General features: G+C 38.7%; 1 protein-coding gene across 3 annotated transcripts in view; it reads left to right on the top strand.

Moving 5' to 3' along the window:
• Positions 1–24,476, top strand: part of khdrbs3 (KH domain containing, RNA binding, signal transduction associated 3) — a 115,983-nt gene that overhangs the window by 77,415 nt on the left and 14,092 nt on the right. For all 3 annotated transcript variants that reach the window (XR_015864068.1, XR_015864069.1, XM_088405666.1), the window contains exons 6-7: positions 1,722–1,902; positions 15,295–15,377. Coding sequence is in view for 1 of the 3 variants with exons in the window: in XM_088405666.1 (XP_088261792.1) it covers positions 1,722–1,902; positions 15,295–15,377 (264 nt within the window). In the remaining 2 variants the exon portion in view is untranslated. The remainder of the gene's footprint in view (positions 1–1,721; positions 1,903–15,294; positions 15,378–24,476) is intronic.

Here is a 24,476-nt window from a genome sequence, read left to right as displayed (position 1 = left end):
CAGAAGAACTGGTAAATTACAAAATCTTTTGAATTGGTGCCGTGACCTGGATTTGAACCGGATTTGTTGCAGTCGACAGAGTTGGGCAAGTTACTTTAAAGCTGTAATGCATTATTTCTTACTTATTACTGTCATTTCAAAGTAATTCATTACATTACAATATTGCTGTATTTGAAATGTAAGCCATTACAGTGCTTTTGCATTACTTTTATATTGCTCTCACCAAAATGTGATTTGGCCCTCCAAATGTAGCTCATTATACATCCAGTGAAAGGTCGACTTAAGCCTAAAAACAGTACAAATCACTTAATCTGTATTGTACTGTAAACCTTTTAAGACACAATAATAAATATTTCATATATATATATATATATATATATATATATATATATATATAGCCTTGATTTTTTTAAAAAGCTGATGGTGCGCCTTATAATCAGGTGTACCTTATATATGGATCAATATTGAGATTTGTAGATGGGGAATGAACTGATAAAGTAAGCTTTACCTGTTTCTTTTGTGTGTTTACAATTGAACAAGGTTGGTCATATTGACATTGAGTTGTTATGCTATTGAGAGTTTAGAGTTATTACTTGAGTTATTATTGTTATTACTTTGATTGCAAAAGTTTTAAAATATGTAATTAATTGAAGGTGCACCTTATAATCCGGTGCGCCTTATAGTGCGGAAAATACGGTATATATATTTTAATCCCTTTACTATTTGGCTTCACATAATAGTGATGTATTGTTTATGCTTTAGGCAGAAATAGTTCGTGCGTTCCGCAATTTCAATGTTAATATTCAAATTCAAGCTGCTAGGATAGGGATAGACGTTTCAAAAATAGTTGCTTTCGTTGGGCTAACGTTAGCAGCTAGCCTATATCATTGTTATTGTATTTAACATACTGTTTAACATGAGTTTTTGTATGCTTCATCTTGATACACATTGACCATAACTATTTATAGACTATTACTAATAACAATTGTACAATGAAAATTATTGTTTGCTTACCGAGTCATTATTGCTAGCTGCGACAGTGATCTCGCTGACAAGGTTTCGAAATGCAGCAGCATATCTCTTACGTATGACATACCCAGCCACCAGTCTCCTAACCTCTAGAGGTCGAAGTGGCATCCCAGAGCGAGAGAAAGCTAATTTTGTAATTTTGTTTGTCAAATTACTGGTGCGATTTGGCAAAGTGGACAGCTCTTTAGGTGCCGCACACAAAGTGCACTTAACTGTGATATTCTTTTTGTCTTTATCTCTGACAAACTGAAAGTAATGGGCATATGTCCATCTCGTGTACGTGTTGTCCGCATCTGAAAAAACCCCAACACGTTCAGGTTAAAAATGCATTGCAATGCATTTCGTTACTCTCATTTGTACAGAGTAAAGTATTACAATTTTGTGTGTAATGCGTTACACTACCACTTAACAGCAAATAGTAATGCATTATAGTAATTATATTACTTTTGTTATGCATTACTCCAAACACTTGTAGTAGGGCACCACAAATACTCATAGGATTTTTGCACAGGTAAAAAGGGCAGGTTAAAGCAGCTCATTATGCTTGTGATTATAGTTGACATCATGTATTGATGATAAACAACGTTATAGCAATATCCTTAAATATGTGTCTATTTTTCTGCTTCGAGGTGCAAAAATGTGTTGGCTTTATTCCATATTCAGCCCAGGTTTGTGTTTGTGTGCCATGTCAGGAGTCGTGGAGGTGTACCCCCGTTGCATGCGGCCATGCCCAGGGGAGCGGCACCCAGAGGAGCCCCGCCGAGCCGCACGGCATCTGCCAGGGGAAGGGGGGTGCAACGAGCCCGGGGAGCCCCCCCTGCAACTGGATACCGACCGGCTCCCCCCATTGTTCAGGACACTTATGATGAATATGTAAGTTATGATATCTGTGAAACTCTTTTTGTCCCAGAATTATTCTAAATGGTTATATTATTTTCATTATTATATCATATCTTGTCATATTGTGTCATGTGTGATCTCATGTCACCATGTATCAAATAGAATTACATCATGTATGACTTCATAGCACATCTTGCATTATCTCATATTACATCTAATATCATCTCATACTGCATCCCGTATCATTTCATATCACATCTAATATTGCCTCATGTTACATCCAGCTTCATCTCATATCACATCTGTAACATCTTGTATCATCCCATATCACAGCTTGTATCATCTAATTTCATATCTCACATTGTCTCATGCTACATCTCCTTTCATCTCTCATCACATCTGTATTTCATATCATCTTGTATCATACCATTTCAGATCTTGTATCATCTAATCACATTTCATATATCTCATATCATATATCATCACATCATATCACATATCATATTATTTCATCATATAGCATATCTTATATCACAACAAATCATACCATATCATATCTTGTATAATCTCAGATCACATCTTTTATAACCCTGGTACATCTTGTTGTATCTCATTTCTCATATGTATCATCTCATCACATTTTAAATCATTCCATATCACACCATTTATCATCTCATATCATATTTATCATAATATCATATCATATAACCATTGTATTATGCCATCATATAGAATCTAACATCATCTCATCCCATTTGTATCATCTCTTCATATCTCATCACATCTCATATCTCAATTATCATCATATCATGTATGTCATCATATTACATCATCATCATCATCATATAATCCTATTTTCATCAAATATATTATCATATATCATATTCTGGATTGTATTATATAGCATGTGACAGATTATATCTCAAAACCACGGTACCATTTCATATCTAATAACATCTCATCAATTGTTTTGCATCTCATATCTGATCATATGATCTTACAATAATCATATAGCATATAATAATATAATCATGTTATCATATATCATATATTCTATAACATATCATATCATATCGTATATCGCAGTTTGCAATTCCACTGCATTGTGGAATTGGAACTGAGAATTTTTTTTATTGGGGTATATTTCTTTGCCGGCACAGTCTAAAAAGGGATATAAGTGCTATTCAGATCTACAAGAGATTAAAGGATGGCTTTTGTACATTTGCTGAAAATGTCCTGCGACACTGTCAAGCTGGATGGGGCCAGCAGCTCCTACATCAACATTTAAGAGATGAAAGCGCGGAGGTGGCCCGACTTGGGATATTACCGCAGCGGCTTGTGCCTAAGCTCATGTGACAGGTTTATTCAGCGGGTTGCAATTCCAATGTGTGGAGGTCCGGAGAATGACTCTTGGACCAGCTGTTTCCCATCATTGTCACCGTTGTAAACTACATCCCCCGACACCAGCACCTGTGTACCCAGTAGGGGACAGAGAGGGAAAAAAACGAGCAAGCCGGCATCTGCCAGATGATAAATCTCCCCGCATCACGGCAAATTAGAGGCAGAATGAGTTGCTCCGTGTTATCCGAATACATCAGTGTCGTGAGACAAGCGTTCCCTATCAGGTGCTGACAAACCCCTTTTGTAGTCATCAGTGACATGACAAAGCGATGTTCCCGCATTCATGCATTCATTCACAGACTTGTAAAACATTTCCCATTTGTTTTTTTTTTTTATTGAAGACGACATGTAATGCATTTTTTTCCATACTTTAAAACAGCTTCCATGTGTCACTTTGCAAATCTTCTTCCTTATCTAGAAACACCTTTTAGCATGGATTCTTTTTTTTTGATATACTACATGTATATGTAGTGTATGTTCTAGTGCACACTAGAACAACAATGGTGCCGCTTTTGTCCTACTAGAAATGAAATGTTACTACTAAACTACTGTGCTGGACTAATAACACTAGTTGCAACCAATAGTCAAAAACTAATAGCCTTCTGGACACTTAATGGTATAATAGCACAAAAATACCCACTGGTTTGGTTACCCTACTAGTAGCATGTAGTTGTTTAACTAGCATGCAAAATCAGAATCATCAAGTTGTTCTCCTTGTGTCGCGGTTGTTCCTGTTCCTGATTTTTTTAAATTTTAAACTACATTTGTAGTGGTCTCTAGTTGTATTTTATCCAGCAACTCCAGGAAGTGGATCTAAGAACATCTCCTGTTTTAGTTTGGGCTCTTCAGCCAGAAGGTTAGGCAAAAAAGTGACTAAAAAAATTTAGCAAAAAAGTTGCTTTATATTCAAATTAGTTTGCGTTTAATTTGAAAAGAAAGTAATGTATTGTCCTTGACACGCCATTAAAAATCATTGCATTAGGTTCGCTGATTCTATCAAATACAGTACTTTGATAAAATTTCATCCACACTCAGGTCGTACAAGTGAAGTTCTACCACTAGCACACTTGCTGTATTTCAAGCAATTCATAATTTTGCCTCACTATTAGAATGCAGTTGTCCTATTAATGAAACAGTCATTCTTCTAATGTGCAGGAATGTCATATTGTAGAGCAAGGCGGTTGTGGTGGAAAAAAATATTGTCACTAGTAAAAAGACAGTCATTCTACTACTGATACAAATACCCCTGTGTAAAAGCAATTACAAATGCAATTTTGCATAATGTACCCATCACTTCGTACTCGGCTTCCTTCTGGTCATTTGTTATAAAAATGTATGGATGGTTGACTCTTTTTATGCTTCAATGGATTGTGTTTTGCATAACCCAAACATGTCAAAGATTCTCTTTTTGTAGGAGAGCCTTATTACAAAATCACCTGAAATTCACACATGATACCATCAGCCACAAATTGCAGCTATCTAAGACCCTTGTATATGAATGTCAGTTAAATCTGAAACAGTAAAATAACATTAATATCAGAAGGGAAATATGTCATTTTGCATGTGGATGAAAAACTCTTCAGATGCCAAAACCGGGACACCTGCCGTTCATGTGTATTGGTGTTGCTTTTTCAATTCCAATACCAATTGAAATCTCATCCACACATGCAAAAAAAAAAAAAAAAATGCTTCCTCATGTCCCTCAGGCCATGCTGTACAGGTTCAGCCTTGTTGCAAGTCAAGCAGTGCTAATTGCATCCTATTCAACTGTGCCCCTTTGTCGTTTTATTGCTTATTCCTTATTTTTCCTTCCCTTGTGCTCATTTGCTATGTCCTGGATGGATTGCAGTTATGAATGAGTGGACAGGAAGGTAGTTTAATACTGAGCTTGAGCTCAATAGGTGTACTGGCGGGCATATGGATGGCCTGTTAGACAGATGGATGAGTGAGTAGGGTGTATGTACATAAATATAAATGAATTGGCAAAATATATGCACATACAGATGGATTATTCGAGCAACTGATGGACATATAGGTAGGCGGATGATAGTTTCGACTCCTCTGCATTTGCTCGTTCCATTCCACCGCTGCAGCAAGAAGGTCATCCACTGGTCAGCCTGAGCAAAACGTTACATTTTGATCTAAAATGCCTGCAAGTGTAGGTGTGCAATCCAACGGTGGGCTGTATGGGTGTAATTGATGGGCTGGTGGCCCGTCCTGGATGTACCGCGGCCTGGAGGTGAGGCAGAAGCTGCGTTATTCCATTTCATCTTTTCCGTACGCGGGGGATTTCTGCAGGGCGATTTCATTAATGGTCTGAGCTTCCCACAAAGAGATGATGTGAATAAGCCTTTGATTTAGAGACGGTTTTACCAAGACAAAAAAAAAAAAAGTGCAAGCTCAGAGAGGTTCAAGGCATTTGTCACAAAATCAGATTTACTTACATGAAATGTGACGTATCGGAGCAGAATGTAACTCTGCAAAATATTCCATGAGCTAAATTGATACAAAACTTATTTATTCAATTTCAGCAGTAAAAAGTTCATATTTAGTCTATATTTAATGTGCTGACTACAATTGTATGTGCAAGTAATAGCTTTAACAACACTTTTTGCCACTTGACTGAAAATGACATCAATACTCCTGGCTCATGTAGCAACCAATCACGACTCAGCTTACAAATATCACATGAGCAAACACATAAAACAGCCATGATTGGAAGTTAACCCAGCCTTTTACCGTGTGATGTGATTTTTCAGTCCACAGCAAGTGGAAAAATGTGTTTTTAAATATATTAAACTTTCATGGAAAACAATAGTTATAAAGTATTTCACGTTATAATTTTAGACTCCTGTTAACTCCTCAAGTGGTGACCACCTCCTAGAAAACTGTGTCCTATTTAATCATGTTAAGTTTTAAACTCTAAGTTGTCATGGTATAAGAAATCAGATGCTTAGGTCAAGCCTATGTGAATAGCAGAACATTTATTTAGGATTATTCGGAGGCCATTACGGTGTATATCCCAGTTATAAGTAGGTGTGCACACTAACGCAACATATTTTTTATATATTTTTTTCTCCTCAAAAATTGTTATTTAATCATTTTTAACTAAGTGATAAAGTTGGTTTTGAAAATAATTTATCTTGATTTATTTTCTTTATGTCAGAAATACTCATGGTATTAAACATTGGTCTCTATTATTATAATTTTTTTTATATCCACTGTTTGCTGGTGGGAGGGGCTGGGTGGACTTTAAAAATTGTAGGAATAGAAACATTGACACTTCAATTGATGCAGGACTGCAAATGATGATTATTTCACAGATCCGTCTTTAATTGTCGATTAATTGATGAATCAATTAAAAAATATATATATTTAAAATTTGACAACTTTGTTCAGAAACAAGACATTTCTCACATTGTCACTGCAGAATATAAAGACCATAAATGGCCGGTAACATCAGAAAATAGGCTAACATTTGTTTGTTTTTGGTTGTTTTTATTTTTCAAAACAAAGTCTGTAAATGAGTATGCAGCAATTGGAGGAAATCGCTTGGGGAAAACATGAGTTTTACCAGGGAACTACAAAAGGTCATGGCCATTGGGACTCACCAAGGAGTGAAGTTAAAGATAATGAAACGGTATTGGTTCATTTTTCATGTTATTTTCTATGAAATTCACTGTTCTGAAGGGAGAAATACAAAAAAACATTTCGACCTTGGCTTTATTGCATTGATTCTCTACGTACAACAAACAAAAACAGAATATCCAAAATTTCACCAAGTGTTCGCATTCTATTTACCCATACTCAAATTGTTTTCATTTAACATAGAAAAAAAACATAATAAAGATAATTACTTTAGAGGCTGAAATTCTGAAGATTTTAAAAATATATTAGGATTCCAAAATATGAATGAATTATTTACAGTAATTATCGAATAATTTGATTAGGGAATAGTTGCCGATAATTTTTTTTTGCCTCCGTAACCATGCCTATGGACAGTCCAGTCTTGAAATTTAGAAAGACACTTTTGTGATGAAATCCAAAAATCCTTCGCCAAATAGACACTTGGTACTCTCTCGAGCCACCATTGGAAGGAATGTGTTGATTGCCAAATGAAGTCAAGCCTTGTGCAGGGAGCATATCGATGTCGTAGCGTCGCTGCGGAGCACAGCAGAGCAGCTGTGATAGCGCCGTCGTAACACACAGAAGCGAGCCCTCTGTTCGTTTTTAGTGGCCTCAGAGGCCGCCCCTTATCTTTTAACAACACGCCTCTCAGCCGTCCTCTGGCATACAAATGAAAGAGTCACTTAGGGAGCACTATCTGCCTCCCTTTTGCTGGCTCGGCCCCATCCAATAACCCCTCCCGCCCCCAACCATTCACTGTCACACTAATCCTGTCTAGTGTTCGGGGGCACAGCGGTGTTGCAGGCATGTTGTTCTTTTGTGCTCGCCAAGATATTTCCAGTAAAGGGGATATCAGATAGCTCAATAGCTTCACTCGCTGGATTTCCTCCATCTTATTTCAAACAATTTTCCACTTGTTTGACACTGAAGAAAAGAATCCTCCCACAATGTGATTTATCAGTTGACCTTAGTTCTCGCTTCTAAAGGGAGCTGAGTGCTAATAAATGACAATAACACCGCTAAAGGTTAATATGATCCTTAGCGCAAGGTTATATAACTTTAGTGCATCATCGGGAGGATTGTTTATACTGACAATGCCTTGCTCAAGGGAAAGAGCGGAGTACTGGCGACTCACTTTTGGATGGTGAAACTATTCCTGAAGACAACACTCTACTGTAACTGTAACCAATTTTTTTGTGATCAATGAGTTCACATCAACTCATGGGACTCGTGATCACAAGAAAATTGGTTGTTGTTGTGATTGTTCATTAGCCAGAACACATCTTCTGACTAATGAACAATCACAACAACACCCACATGTACCAAATGCAACTGCAACAATAACAGCAACAACTACAACAATACCAAAACAAATTTTAACAATAACAGCAAAAAAAAATTGCAAAAGTGATTGTAACAAAACAAATACAAAACAACTGCAACAAAAACAACAACAATATAACACAACTCCAATACAACCAACACTACTACAAATACAACCACAACAACTACAGAGACAACTGCAACAATCTCATTTCACACAATACAATACATTTAATAACAGCACCAATAAGTGCATCAAAAATAATACCAGCAATAAAATTAAAGTCATCAAAAACAAAAACAGCAACAACTACAACACCGACAGCATTAAGAATAACAGCAGCAATAACAGCTACAAGAATAAAGACAATAACAACAACCACACCTGCAATACAGCCACACTACAACTAAAAGACAGTTACAACAAAAAATACATGAACAACCACATTACTACAATTCATATAATTACAATACAATTTCAACAAATATAAGTATAACAACAACATTAATAGAAACAACAAAAACAACCACAATACAAAGACTGCTACAAACAATACTTAAAAAAAATATTAAAACAACAAAAACCCTAACACCAACAACTACAACACTACGTGCAGCAAGAACAGCCATTAAGATAACAGCAGCAACTACAGCAACAAGAATTGCAATAGCAATAACATCAATAACAGCAGCAGCAACAAATACAGCAACGACAACAATTATGGTCACTACAACAATGTTGAATTTATGCATATATTATTACAGCTAAACACTAACACCAACAACTATAACACTACGTGCTGCAAGAACAGCCACTAAAGTAACAGCAGCAGAAACCAAACCTAAAATTACAACAACTGCAACAACAAATATAGTAACAAATATAATTACAACTACTAAAAACAATAATAACAGCAACAATGGCAACAACTACAACAATAACAGCTACAGCAACAAGAATTGCAATAGCAATAACATCAACAATAACAGCAGCAGCAACAAATACAGCAACGACAACAATTATGGTCACAACAACAATGTTGAATTCATGCATATATTATTACAGCTAAACACTAACACACACAACTGCAACCCTACGTACAGCCACTAAAGTAACAACAGCAGAAACCAAACCTAAAATTACAACAACTGCAACAACAAATATAATTACAACCACAACATGAGAAACAGCAAGTATAACAACAATGGCAATAACTACAGTTACAAATACAGCAACAACAACAATAATGATCACAACATCAACAAAAAGAACAGTAACAATACCAAGCATTTGATTTTAGGAGTGAGCATTTGTTTTCTTAGGTGTCATTTGGCTGCGCACTCAAGAATTAAGCATCCTCGCCTATTATTTCCAGACTTGAGGATCTAGGATAAGATTTTATGGAGCTCTTCACTGAAATAGGTCGCTACTCTCTTGTAAGCACTGTTTTGTGCACATTGACCCACTTGAAATATGCAGGGGTCTGTTCAAAAAATAAATCATTAACTTAATGATTAATAAATATTTGTTCACAAAAAATAATCAAAGTGTCAGACCAATTCTCAAAAAGAAATAATTATGAATTGATATTTGTCCACAGAAAAATATTCAACTAATAGTGACCTCTTTTGGGATCAAAGTAGTGATGTGTTCATGAAAATAAATCATTAACTTGACAGGTAACGAGAGGTGGCATGTGGCAAGTTGGGTCCAACCATTCTAGTATGGGGGAGGATCTGGGTTTTTACGATAATGAAATTGAATGATCTACTGAACATCAAATTAGTTTTATGAACTTATATTTTTCTGAAACCATTCATTAATTTGATCATTACTTTAATCAATTTTTGCATGTTTGTTTGTCTGTTTGTTTTATATAAAATCTCGAGTGCCCCCAAATGTTCCTTTAAGTACCCCCAGGGGTACTAATACCCCCATTTGAGAACCACTGTTCTAACTCATTGGGGATACAATTAAACCCACAATAAACTCTCAAAAAGTCCATTGTTTAACACGTCTTTTTTTTTTTTTTTTTTTGGCAGTGCAGAATGCGAAACAAAGCCATGATGGACCAGTCGACAGTCAGACTTGTTCTCCCGGGTGTTTGGTCCCTTTTCGCACAGCAATTAGTCAAAAACAGATGTATTTGATTGGTGGAACTTGAAAAATGCACAAACACAGTCCGGCTCATAGTGTTGGCAAACAGTCCGATTTGAATATATTATGAAAACCGCAAAATTTCTCAACCCAATTCTCATGAGAAAGGCTTAAAGTTTGAAATGTTGGTTTCATTACTCGTGCATGTTCGTTCTCACCAAGGTCACGCTAAAATGGAAAAACAACGCTCATTAATTTATGATCAAATGGCCTCATGGAGAACTATAGTGTGTGGATCATATATGAATTTTGTATCAAAGCTCTGTGCTTCCTCTTGAGAAAAGTCAAAATGTAAATTTTTCTCTGAAGTTGAGGCGGCTGTGTGTGGTTTTGTTTTCGCCATGGCAAGTAAAAGCCACTGCATGTGAGTGCTTTATTCAAATGGACAGTTGTTTTTTTTGTTGTTTTTTTTCTGTCCTTATTTTGGGACGTTTTGGTACGCTTTTCATACGTGACAGCTGATTTTGTTATCCCGCGCACCCTTTGACTGTATACATGTACCAAAAGGATTTTAGTTGACAGCTACGGTTATGTTTTCACCGCAGCGCTACATGAGTTTACTTTTTATGGCGCTGCTTATTCAATATTCATAACAACACTTGTTTTTTTTTTTCTTTTGATTTTTTTTTTTTTTTTTTCAGCCTGCACTCGGAACTGGATAATTAATGCAACTTTAAAACAATAAAAAATAAACCCTGCCCGGAGTTTGGAAAAAAAAAAAAAGACTGAAAAGATTTGATATCAAACTGACATTTTTGACATTTTGCATTGTTTATTTCAGCAGTCTGCCTGTTAAAGTGATACAAACAATGGTGCTCTTACTGGATGCAATTGTGATTTAATATTGAGGTTGTGATTTGTTCATTTGTAGAAGCGAGTGTCTGACAATTTGTCGGGCAATAATGCTAATGGAATTTTGTTATTATCGATTATCCCACCAGTACGTTTTCATTAAAACAACATACGATGAGTCACATCATAAGAAGTTAATATAATATAATATATAGTAATAATAATTTAAATGCAGTAATTTTAATTTGAGGGCTGAAAGGTGGACAAGTTGTTTGCATCACGGTCCTGAGGTTCTGGGTTTAGAATCCATGTTTTGACCTGCCGGTGTGCAGTTTGCATTGTCTGCCTTCCAAAAAAGAAAAAAAAAAGCATTTTAAATGAATCAAAGATAAGGGTGTTCAAACTTTAATTTAATCAACTTTATATTCATGGTGTCCAAACTGAGGGCCATTAGTGGCCCGCTCTCCATTTCAGTCATGTAATAAATTTGATGATGTATTTTTGAGCTTTTCTAAATGCACGCAAAAACAGTCTGATTTATGAACATTAATCCCCAAAACATACCATATTTTCCGTGCCACAAGATGCAAATAAATGCCTTTGATGTTCTCAAAAATCAACAGTACAATTCCATGCACCTTGTGTGTGCTCTCGGTTACAAGATCTATGAAATAAAATTGTATTGTACGACTTTGAGACGGCTTTTGTTACCATTGAGAACAATTTTCCCAATCCACAATCTACAAGGCATTAAGTCAAATAGACAGTAATAATAATTGAAAATAATAACCTAAATACTAGCCTAAGTATGTGAGCAGATCAGTCCACGTTACGTTCACATCTTCGGGATTGAACATCACTATTGTAAGCTATAGCTATTTATGTGCGTTATTGATTTAAGTGTGTTTGATAAATGCAAGTAAAAGAGTTTTAAATCATCAATTGAAAAAGTTTGGACAACCCGCCCTCTCTACCATGAGAGTTCATAGGTGTGAGTGTCATTTTTTGGTTGTCTGTATGTGCCTTGCTATTGGCCATGATAGGCTCCAGCTCCCGTAATACCCTAATGACATCTGAATGGATCTTTTTGATGGATTTCAGCACAACGCTCTATTGCAATATGAATTCGTCATAGCTATTGAAAACACTCGCTTGTGTTTATTTTTACCACTGATAGTCAAGACTATGATGCTGCGAGCTATTTTATTGATCATCTATAAGTCACACTTGGCAAATAGCTTTTTGATCCATTTTTGCTGAAATTAGTTAACGCCACTTGTATAGTTAATGTGGAGAAAATCTCAATGGTGTGGTTATACATTATGTGTTTTAGTCAGTTTGGACTCTGTGATGAAGCAAATTTCATTTTAAGCAGCGTAAAATGTACTTTTGCCGAATAAACACTTTATTTTGCCAATAATAGATTTATATAGGCGTCATCATTTTCTTTCATAATGCTGCTTCTTATGAGCATAACCCACCCAAGACTGAAAAAAATCTCTTTCAACGACCAACTATTGATTCCATTGGCCACTAAGCTTACAACATACACATTTAAAACAGATTGAAGAACTCTGTACTTTGGGTTTTACAACTCCTCACACTTTTTTTTTTTTCCAGGAGACTTCACAATAAAAGACTCAATTTGTACTCTGTCATTTTGCAAAAGAAAAAAAAGTGCACTTGTAATCAGGAATTAGTACCTTTAATAATAAAGCTGATGTGATGAGCATTTCTTGTGCCGCTAAATCTTACAGACGTTAATTTCATCCATGCAAATCAGGCGCAGATGGAATTAGCTGAGAAGTGCGCGAGGGGGGATAAGAAACATGTCGCTAGGGGTCGAAACCTTTTGTGGAACATAAGTCCCGTTTATCCGGAATTAGGACGGGTGCGGCAGCGGTTGCCTTTGATGTTTTTCTTGGCGGACAGGGTTGTGCGTGTGCCATGCAGAGGGTTGGACGGGGGTACGTTGCCAGAGTGCAAACAGATGTTCAAGGCTCAGGCTTTGAGGTGGAGATGAGACGTGACCGCCGCGTGCGTCCTTCCGTCCCGCTGTCACTCACTTGACACCAAGAATATGCAAGCATACTAAGTAGTTCGGCATTTAGTATTCACGCTTATGAATTCTTACAACGTTTTGCTAAGGAGTCCCTATAACACATTTTAGCAATGGTGCTTCATGTTCCAATTAATTTGCTCTCAGTTTGAAAAGGAAACTGTGTTTTTTCCTTTCACAGCATTAAAAAAATAAATAAATAAATGAAATTGCTAATACCTGCAGAAACCTGGTCAAAATCTCACATGCCCCCTGATGTATGAAGTAAGATCGCTGTCAAAAAAAAAAAAAAAACATTCACGTTTAATATTTCGTATAAGTACAACTCTAAAATGTGTTGACTTTGATATGTATTCCTGAGTATGACTCTAAAATATGTTGAGTTCACAAATTGAAAACTTGCGAGTCCACGGACTACAACTCTGGTTTGTACGAATGTTGTGCAAAGCAGTCCCTATAATTTTTCACAATTTAGCAATGAGTTAATTCATGTTCTAATTATTTTGCTCTTAATTTGAGTTTGCATGTTTTCCCCGTTTTTGTGTGGCTTCTTCCCACAATTAAAAAACACGCATGGTACGTGTATTGTATGTACTCTCTAAACTGTCCTTAGGTGTGAATGGGTGTGTGATTGGTTATTCGTCCCTGTGAGCCCTGCAAATGGCTGGCAACCAGTTCAGGGCGTCCCCCGGCTTCTGCCCGAAGTCAGCTGGGATAGGCACCAGCAAGCGGCTATAGAAGATGGATGGATCGACTGTCAGAGCATTAAATTTGATTTTCTGATACCTGCAGAAACCCTCTATAGATTCTCACTTGGATTAGGACAACTGATCTCAGTGATACCAACAAGATTCCAGTTTCCAGAACTCAAGGTTTCGCTATATTTTAGTTACCAGATAGAGGAAATCATGCAATTTCAACCTTGTGTGATTTGTATTGACTTTGAGTTTTCTTCTCTCGTAGGAATCTGCGGTCAAAAGTCAAAAGTTTAACAACACCTTCCAAGTCAAATGAATATTCGAGCTACTAACTTGAAAATGCACAACTGTTAACTGACGGTCAAATGAAAAGCATCAGTTGCATCAAAAATTTAACTTAGAAAATATCAAGATGTAAATACATAAATAAGGTATGGGAAAATTAAAAAAAAAACAAAAAAACTTGCCAACCTTTCTTTTACATGCCCAGTGAGCTGTCCCGTTTCTGGTTTTGGACAAGGACTTTATTTTCTTTTACAACACACAACATACACTGCATAAGAGCTTAGTGAGCGGCTTTTAAATCTCCCCGATTTTCGACTGTCCCAAATCCCACCCCCAGGACCATACCAAACTTCTTCAAGGGCCAAGCTTAGCCTGTATTTATGACAGTTGCAGTAACCTTTATCTAGAGCTGTTGTTGCTCTCACAAACTGGAGCCGATAGCCAAAAAAAAAAGACCGCAGGGAGACAGAGTTGGCAATGCAGTAATCATTTTATTTTAATTATTTATATTTCATTTTACACGTCGCACACAGCTTGCCTGTAACAATGGTGAAGAGGATGAATTTGGAACTTGACTGTTATTTCTTTTGGGCCAAAGTACCTTTTTCATAATGCTATGACTCCATCAGTGTTGAAGGTCAGGCAGTGGTTTAGTGTTAGGCTTAAGTGCCTTTTTTTTTGCAGCTGAACAAGACCAAATATTAACAGGCTATAGGACTGATTCAAACTCCACGTTAGACTGAGCATGGACATATTAATGCGGAATATCAGGTAGGTGCTGCTGTAAAGCAGTGATCTTAAGTGATGTAAATACTGTATCTACAGTATTATTAGTGAATGACAATCGACACATATTTTTGAATGAAACGAAGCATTGAAGCAGCACAGTGAAGGGCAAAATGGCGAGGGAACACGATTAATATACAATGTAGGGAAATGTAGGGAGTTCTAAACTTTTGACTGGTACTGTAGTCGAACATCACGTTCCAAATGGAATCACTGAGCATTTTGTAGAGCTCCTACCTGAAATTAATTGTTACCTTTTGGTATCGTCGTGTCATTGTCGGAATCTTCTGTTTCAGGACTACGATGACGGCTATGGAACTGCGTATGATGACCAAGGATACGAATCCTATGACAACAACTACACCAATCACGGACAGAAGTATGTTCTGTTCTTCTGATCTCTGACTAATAATGATGTTTTATGCAAATGTCGATCAATTCTAATCTTTATTTACAATCCCATTATTGAGCGCTAGGTAATTCGAAGTGATCATGCGGAGGTATTTGTTCCCAGTTAGACTCAATTCTTTTTAAAGTGTTCTCTAAATTTCATTTAAATAGTCAGCTCCAAGAAAGGGTCACACTGTATGTACTTTTTTTTTTTTTTTTTTTTTAATAATTGATGGCAACTGAATTCATTGTAAACACTCATAAAGAGATGTTTGTCCATTTAACAAAAGGCCCCCGAGAGCTAAATGCAAAATATTGATTTCTTTGTACCCGTGGTGCGATCGCTCTTCCCTAGGTCAAAAGGTTTTTGCTTTGTGTCCCGCAGTATTTTAACCATGCGCAACAATGCATGTCTGCCGGCGCCATTTTTACAGAAATAATGACTGTTGGCCCACTTAGAATGTACACAATTGGATTGTATTGGCAGAGGCTGGAGGGGTGAAGAAATAGACATATTTCTTTTTAGTTAGCACGCTGGTCGATGTGTTCCTTTACGGCTCTTTTGGGATGTACAGTGTGTCACCTGGGGTTTGTCTTTTCATGGTGGGGATAGATCATAGTCCCCCCCCCCTACCCATCCCCACTTCTTTCTTTCTCAAACTTGTGGTAGTGGAGAACCAGAAACTAAATAATCGTGGGAGTGTTTTGGTGAAGATCGTGGGAAGAGAAATTGAGTCATATGATATTTTCAGAAATGGCTTGAGGTGGGTCAACTCAATATTTTCATTGTCTGTTATCTAGTTTAAAAACGAGGAAGCTAACATGAGCCAGACTTCATTGCTGTAGAGACAGCTGAGTCATTCAACTTTTTTTTGTGTTATTCTTGTCTTCTGATTCCTGTTAAATGTTAAAGCCTACAGCTGCCTTTCTGTTTACTTTTAGTCAACATTGTATTCATAAGATGAGACAATTTCTGCACCCTCTCACGCAGGCTCTTATCGGGAAAAAAAAACAAACAAACCAAAAAAAAGAACAATTACAGACCAAAGCAGTGGTACTCAATCTTTTTTCACTGGTGTATCCCCTGTGATTTTTTTTAACAGCGAAGTACCCATCAAACATCACAAAACAGTTTGGGATAAAAAATATGACTTAATAATTTTCAGCCCACAGCTCTGCATTTTCAAGTGTGAAAAGCTTGAATTTTATGACCCCTTTATTTGTAATTTGAAGTCTAACGTTTCTAAACTTTTGACTGATACTGTATTTGATACTCTATTGTAAAATCATACCCACAGTACATTGAGCCAACTACTGACAAAGATCCTCGTGATGTCATTGTCCTTTTTTGATACACAATCGACAAAAGGCAGTGACTGAAAAATCAGTCATTGCACATAGACAAAAAATCTCATCATAGGTCCTTTTCACCTTTGCAGGCTTTCACTTGCCAAAGGATAACAAGCAGCAGAATTTACGGAATTAGCCCCATGGTGTCTATTCCAAACCGATGTTTTCCTTGTGAGATTGAAGCTAAAAAACAGAAGAAGCTTTGTTTTTAATGAGATTGTACTGCTGCGTATGAAATGGCCAGTGTTCGATTTCTCCCACGTTATGTGCATTTTTTAGCTCTCCAATGTGATATTGTAGTCTCACATAGTGAAGAATCAAGATCGCTTCTTTTTAACTACACAAAGGAAAATTGATGTGATATATTTTTTTAAAGATTCAAGCAAGGGCCTGGGATGTCATCTTTCCGACATCACAACTTCCGCCTAATAAGTTTGTTGACTCTTTCAATGCCAAGCGTTGTCTGAAAAGGCAAAACCTAGTGCCAGCGCTGGCTCACCATCTAAGTTGTTTACATTAGTGATTCCCAACCACCGGGCCGTGGAGCAACTGGTACCGGGCAATATGGGCCACACTCGAGATAATAATGCTTTGGAACTGATTTAATTTAACAGTTGATTCATTTGTGCTATGTTTGGCTTGATCTTTGTTTGTTGGCTCCACCTCTGGCCATTTTTGATTTTACGTTTTGTAGTGAGAAGGATGGTGTGGTTTTGAGAATAGTCAATCGTCAAATCTGCCGCATGACTGTCTGTAAGTTGTACTTTCTTTCTAAGAATGTTTTCATTTATAACAATTTGCCCAAAATTAGTTTGTTTGTTGACGCAGCAACTTGTTCTGTGGATAACATACCAGCTAATGTTAGAATGTTAAATAGTGTTGCCTTGTATGTGTTTAGCTTGTTAGCATTTTTGTTTGTGTCAGGTACTTCCATTTGATATATGTTAGCTTATGTAAAGGCTTTGTATTTATAAGAACTCATTTGCATCTAGTTAATGTTTTGTACTGAAACAAACAGCACTTGTTGTTCAGTTATATTGTAAGGCAGTTCAGATGTTGGCGACCTATACTTGTGTATCAATTCTTGTTTTGGTTTTCCGAGCCAAGTTTGGTCATTGAATGCAACATTCGTGTCCAGTTCGCGGTTGTCATCGCGAGACGAGTTGTTGTTCTATGGTTGTTTTTTGGTACTCACGGCTCACTGCACGGATACTGCTCAGCGCTGTCTGTGCCCGAGCTAGAGGCCAAGAACAACGTAGAGTATGTTAACGAAACGTTCACTCGTGCGTGTAACTTGTGTGCGTATTGGAGACAAGTAAAGTGCACTAAGGAGTTATTTTTGTCGTGTGACTCTGTCCACCCACGCTTCGCCATCACACGTGGAAGGTAACAGCACGACAACTGGTGTCAGAAGTGGGATATTTCTACAAAATAATTCCGTAAAGAATCGAAAAGACTGTTTTCCTCTCCGCTCCGAACGGATTAACAACTGGAGTCGAGCTAAAACGCGTTGCCGTTCGTCTAATTGAACGTGGAAAGTAGAGGAGATCTTGTCAAGCTGTCGCAGCGTCGCTGCACACAACTTCCGGTCCGCCCCTTCACGATAAGAGCGTGAGCGGAAGTAGCGACGAAGTGGACATAATACACAATAAAAACTGAGCAAAAATGACGGAGGAATTACAAGGCGCAACAGCAAGCCAAGCAGAGGCGGATATAGCTCCAAAATGGCTGCAAACTCTCTTGGAAACTCAGAACCAACAAGCAAGACACCTTCAAATGATGTTGGCCCCTGTCCTTTCACATATAACAGGACAACCAACCACACCACAGATCCAAGCATTACTTGCTACTGCACAAGGTGGAGAAGACATTAATCCAATGCAGTCAATGGAGGAAAGCCATTCATTTGAACCAAGTGCATCTATTCATGGACCAACCAGGCCAAGAGATCGTGTTCCTTTTGCAGCCGAATTGGAAGTGATAAATCAAAGATCTCAAAGCTCAAGACCATCAAGGCGAGTTCCGGACACTGACAATAGACGCCCAGAAGTGAGAGACACGGAGCACGAGACCTCACATGCCCACACCACCTATGGAAGCAGGGAACCTAATACTGGAGTCTATTTTAACAACATGCCAGAACCTCAAAGACCTAAATTAGCCATATTTGATGGAACTGATGACTGGGACTCTTTCTTAATGCCATTTGAACGCCAAGCCAGAAAGTATGGATGGAGTACCTTGGAACGAGTGGACAGGCTGCATGAATGTTTGAGAGGCGCTGCAGTGCGGTATGTCTGCTCACTTCCTGAGCGCACGAGGGAAGATTATGTTCTACTTGTAGAGCAACTCACCCAACGTTTTGGAAAAATGGATCCACCAACAACAATAAGGAGGAAGCTGGGAGAACTGCGTCAGGGCCGTGAGACATCTGCTGAATTTGCTGAGGAGGTGAGACGCCTTGTCACACTTGCCTACCCAGGAGTTGATCTTCAGCTTCAGGACCAGCTGGCAACCGATGCTTTTCTTAAGGGCTTACGGAACCAAAAGGTGGCCTATGAAGTCATGAACCGTGAGCCAAGCTCTTTTGTTGACGCACAAAAGTTTGTGGAGGCCCATGAGCATAACTTCAAAGCCACAGTGGGCCGTGAAACTGAGCTAAGGAACCGAACCAGGCGCATCGCATGGGTTGATGAAGGAGACATGCTTGAAGATACTGCTGCGATATCCCGCAGGGTTCAGACTCCTCAGTATGTCACTTTTGACCAGTTTGTTACGCTAATGAATGAAGTGAAATCTCTTGCTAACAAATTCGAGAGTCTGCAGCTGCAAGTTGGGAATCTCCTGTCTCTAAATGCAGGACACCAACAACCCAAACCAACCCAAAGCCAAAGTCCAGAACGAAAGCAAAACTACCAGCAGCTGCAACAAAGCAGAGGACGTTCGCAAACACCCAGCCCTAATCGTGCGGTAGCTGGCCCGTGTTTCAAGTGTGGTGAAACAGGACACTTCAGAAAAGACTGTGTTACACCAATTAGCCCTATGACTGCACATAAACATGGCGACAAGCATCAAGAATTCCAGCTGCAATCGGATGGCGGTTCACACAACTCAGTTGTAGACTCAGATCACCAGTTACAAGGCCGGCAGATTGGCTGCACCAAAAAGATAGGTGAAAGTCTACAAATTCCTCTAACTATAAATGGCATTCCAACTCAGGCTGTTGCGGACACTGGAGCTCAAACCACTGTGATCTCAGAGGAACTGTACCAGCGTATCCTCAAAAGCAACATTGCACCAACTGATCTAAATGAGACCTATCTACTGAATGCAGGAGTTGGAGATGGCATGAAAGCTAAACATGGACTCAAAGTGACCTTTCAAATTGGATCCAAGACTATTCCCTGGGAAGTGCATGTAGCTTCCATAAGGGACCATGTTCCTTTGGGGCTGGATTTGATGAAGGCGCATGATGTTGTTGTCTACGCCCGTGGCAAGGTCTTCATTGGAAATGAACTTGCGCCATCAAAGATTGTGCGAGATGATGAATCGGACTACTGTGTGGCTAGAGTAACACTGGGACAAGCCATGACCATTCGACCTTCATCTGAATGCATCGTTTGGGTTTTGAGGCAGAGAAGCAAAGTCCTACAGCATTGCCAGCCCCCAGGGTTCCAAGACATTGACAATGACATTTCCCTACTGCCACTGCTGCTGCCATACGATCCAGGTGGGGAGTCCAAAGGTCCATGCGAGATGACCACATGTTCAATGGAGTCCAAAGGTCAATGTGAATTACCTCAGACCAGCACCTCAGCAGCTCAGCCAAGAAGAAGACGAGGCGATGCCAACTCATTGGCAGAGCCTTTTCAAACATCAAGTGGTCGCCTAGTTCATAGACCAGAGAGATTTGGACACTAGTTGCAAGTAGAATAAAGCTAAATGTTAAGAGAAAGTTCATTAATTCTGTTTAAGTTGAGTGTAAAAAAAAAAAAAAAAATGTTTATGTGTTTTTACCTATATGCAAGTTAGGTTGGGTCTATGGCCTAAAAATTCAATAATTTAGTTTATGTGTGTGATTACACTAACACTCAGCAACTTTGATTACATTACCAGATACTGAAGGGACTCAGTATTCCTAAAGGGGGGGTAGTGTAAGGCAGTTCAGATGTTGGCGACCTATACTTGTGTATCAATTCTTGTTTTGGTTTTCCGAGCCAAGTTTGGTCATTGAATGCAACATTCGTGTCCAGTTCGCGGTTGTCATCGCGAGACGAGTTGTTGTTCTATGGTTGTTTTTTGGTACTCACGGCTCACTGCACGGATACTGCTCAGCGCTGTCTGTGCCCGAGCTAGAGGCCAAGAACAACGTAGAGTATGTTAACGAAACGTTCACTCGTGCGTGTAACTTGTGTGCGTATTGGAGACAAGTAAAGTGCACTAAGGAGTTATTTTTGTCGTGTGACTCTGTCCACCCACGCTTCGCCATCACACGTGGAAGGTAACAGCACGACAATATGATTGACATAATCATGTACTTTGCATATATTTTTGAACTTTTGAGACACCCCCACGTCCCCACCCACCCACCAGTCCGCAATACAAATCTCAAACGTTGACCAGTCCGTAGTGCTAAAAAGATTGGGGACCACTGTTTACATGACAAAAATTCCCATCCATGGCACTGAAAGAGTTAAAAACACACACTCCTGGCTTCAGAATGCTTATCTTAGAGGACATCTCATACTGTTTTAAGTACCACTCCAATGTTAAGGTCAAGATGCCTGCTTGAGCCAGCTCTTTAAATTTATCAGCAAATACAAAGGTGGGTCTTTCTTTCAAAAATAAAAAAAGTGAATGGCTAGCATCTAGCTGGCCTCTCAGGGTCATGGACTAGTGATCATCCTCAAAGATTGGACATGATTAAAGTGTTGTTTTGTGCTTCACACTTGAGAGACACAGTTTTTTTTTTTCTTTTTTTGTCACCGTACCCTCCACCCCCCTTTTTACCTTTGCCTTGGTACCTTATGGATCCCAGGGGTCTGCCAATGCGCAGATAGCTGTGTGACAGTGTTTTAAATGGCAGCTGCATCCCTTGGGAGAAAGTGTAAATCTTAACACAAGACATAGACAAGGGGAACATGCAGGAACACAAATCGTCTTTCTTGCCTTTAAATGGATTACGGTTGTGAGCTCCTTTTCAAAGGCAGTCACCTCAAATGTCTATCAAATTCAGTATTTTGTTCTCCATTATAACACAAACACAATTTAATTTATATTTGGTTAAAAAGAACCATGTGACATGGCGCTTCTTTCTTATTGCTTGAATATAATTGATACGAATAAATTTACACTGGTTGATTAAAAAAAATATTGATCATTCTGCAGTTATGTTTATATACTGGAACGCATTTTTGATAAAATTCGTCTTGTGAGAAACGCAATTAAATCATGTGCACTTTTCATTCTATCCATACGGATATCTGCTAATTCTTAACGAGACTTTACACAGGTCTGATTGATTGGATTTGCTACACAAAGTCATAATTTGTTGTAATGTTATAATGTGTGATTGATCTGTAACATCATTTATAGACTTTTTGGGGTCAAGCCCGAGACAAGACCAATAATTTTTGAGGTGGGAACCAAGATAGGACCAAGATTCCTGGAGGTGCAAACTGAGACAAAACTCGGACTTCTGTAGGTTGAGACCATGGCACGACCAAGACATTTGGATGTTGAGCCTGAGACAGAGATTTTTAGCATTCAACACAGAGACAAGACCAATATGTTTGGAGCTCAAGAGTTATAAAACACAGAGACATTTGTAGGTTGAGACCAAGACAAAACAGAACTTTTGGACCAAGACCAAGACAAGGTCCAGGACCTTTGGTAGCCAAGACCGAAGCAGGGCCAAGACCTTTGGTGGTCAAGCTGGAAACAGGTCCACGGCTTTTGGTGGTTGAGATGGAGGCAGGGCCAAGACTTTTGATGGATGAGGCACACGTGGGGCCAAGTCTTTTGATGGTGGAGATAGAAACAGGTTCACGACTTTCGATGGTTGAGACCGAGACAGGTCCACATACTTTGGTGGCCAAGACCGTGGCAGGGCCAAGACTTTTGTTTGTCAAGACGGAAACAGGTCCACGACTTTTGGTGGTTGATACGGAGGCAGGGCCAAGACTTTTGATGGTTGAGATGGAGGCAGGTTAAGACATTTGATGGTTGAGGCCGAGACAAGCCCAAGACTTTTGGTGGTTGAAAATGAGACAAGACCACGAAATTTTCAGAAGACAGATAAGACCAAGACCTTTGGAGGTCGAGACTGAGACAAGATTGAGACTTGAAGGTGAAGTTCAAGACAAAACAAGACTTTTGGAGGTCAAGACGGAGAACAGACCAAGACCTTTAGAGGTCAAGAACAAGACCTTTGGAGATGGAGAATGACACTATACCAAAACTGTATTTATGAAAAAAAGAACATATTTCTTCATTATATTTACCCCCAAAACAATTTTTTATTCTTCAGACCAAGACCGATGTCAAGAACTCCATGACTTGCACAAAATCATGGATCATATAAATACATGCGCTAGTATCTCTCGACTTCTATCAGCATGCAATTGGAATATGAGCCTGACCTTATGATACAACAGTAAAATGCGAGAGATTGACTAGATCCTATTAAATATTTCAGCCATTAGACAGATGTGATGGAAAATAGAACAACTTTTTACAACATTCCCAAACAAGGACTTTTGTAGTGGAGGGCAGACGTGACAAAGGAAAGGACGACCTCTTCCAAACACGGCATCATACATTTATTTTTCTTCAGTGCTCTTTGCTATATTTGTCAGCCCCTTTGACAAAGCCATTTAGTATGAGGGTACGCTTGATTTTTTTAGTTTTTTTTCCTCCCCCTCTATAATTTTAGCCGATTGGCTGTGCTAGCTGTCACACTCGGAGACTCCTGCAGTGCTGCTGGCTGCCTTGATGCTGTTTCAAAGTTGACAGCTCATCAAGAAGAGTGACAGGTGCCGCGGAGGGAATTTGACCGCATCTAAGGTGGATTGAGGGTGTGTACGAGGGTTCGAGAAATACACCACAAGTCAAAAAATAGTGCACGTTTAATGGTGCTATGATGTTTTTTTATCTGATGTAAAAAAAAAAAAAAAAAAAGGTGATTGTCGTGAAAACATTTCAGTCTCTTTAAAGGATTACATGGGAGGCGGGGTCAATTTTAGCGTTTGCTTTGTAATCAACCACTGCATTGGGCAATCAGCATACCCATACGTAAGGTTTGGCTTTTGAATGTGTGTGAGCTTCATTTCACACTAAACCGGGAACAGCAAATGGTGCTGCTTTTTCCTCATGTTTTCTTTCGTATTGTTGTGTGCCAAAAAAAAAAAAAAAAAAACAGCACAGGCGGGCTGCTGTAATCAGGAGGGTCTTGTGTGGGGCATTTGCACTCAGAATTTTCCTTTTCAAGCCACTACCGGATGAGAATGAATGGCATGATTGCAAAAAGGGAGCATCACAGAAGTGTGTCACCCCAGGAAATATGGTCCTTTCATAAATCATAAAACTGGACTTCGGGAGGAGAGAAATGGTTGGTGCCCCCCCCCCCATCTTAAAATGGCCCGTGGGAGGGGCTGATGCAAAGTTTGAAAACCTTTCACAACTAAAATGCTGCACTAACATTTTTGAGCCGGTAACAAAACACTGCCCATATTGTGCT

This window comes from Hippichthys cyanospilos, chromosome 21 (genome assembly GCF_059441005.1).
Source record: "Hippichthys cyanospilos isolate Australia breed blue-spotted pipefish chromosome 21, RoL_Hcya_1.0, whole genome shotgun sequence".
Taxonomy (NCBI): Eukaryota; Metazoa; Chordata; class Actinopteri; order Syngnathiformes; family Syngnathidae; genus Hippichthys; species Hippichthys cyanospilos.
Note: the sequence above shows the minus strand (reverse complement) of the source record. Positions and strands in the feature narration are given on the sequence as shown.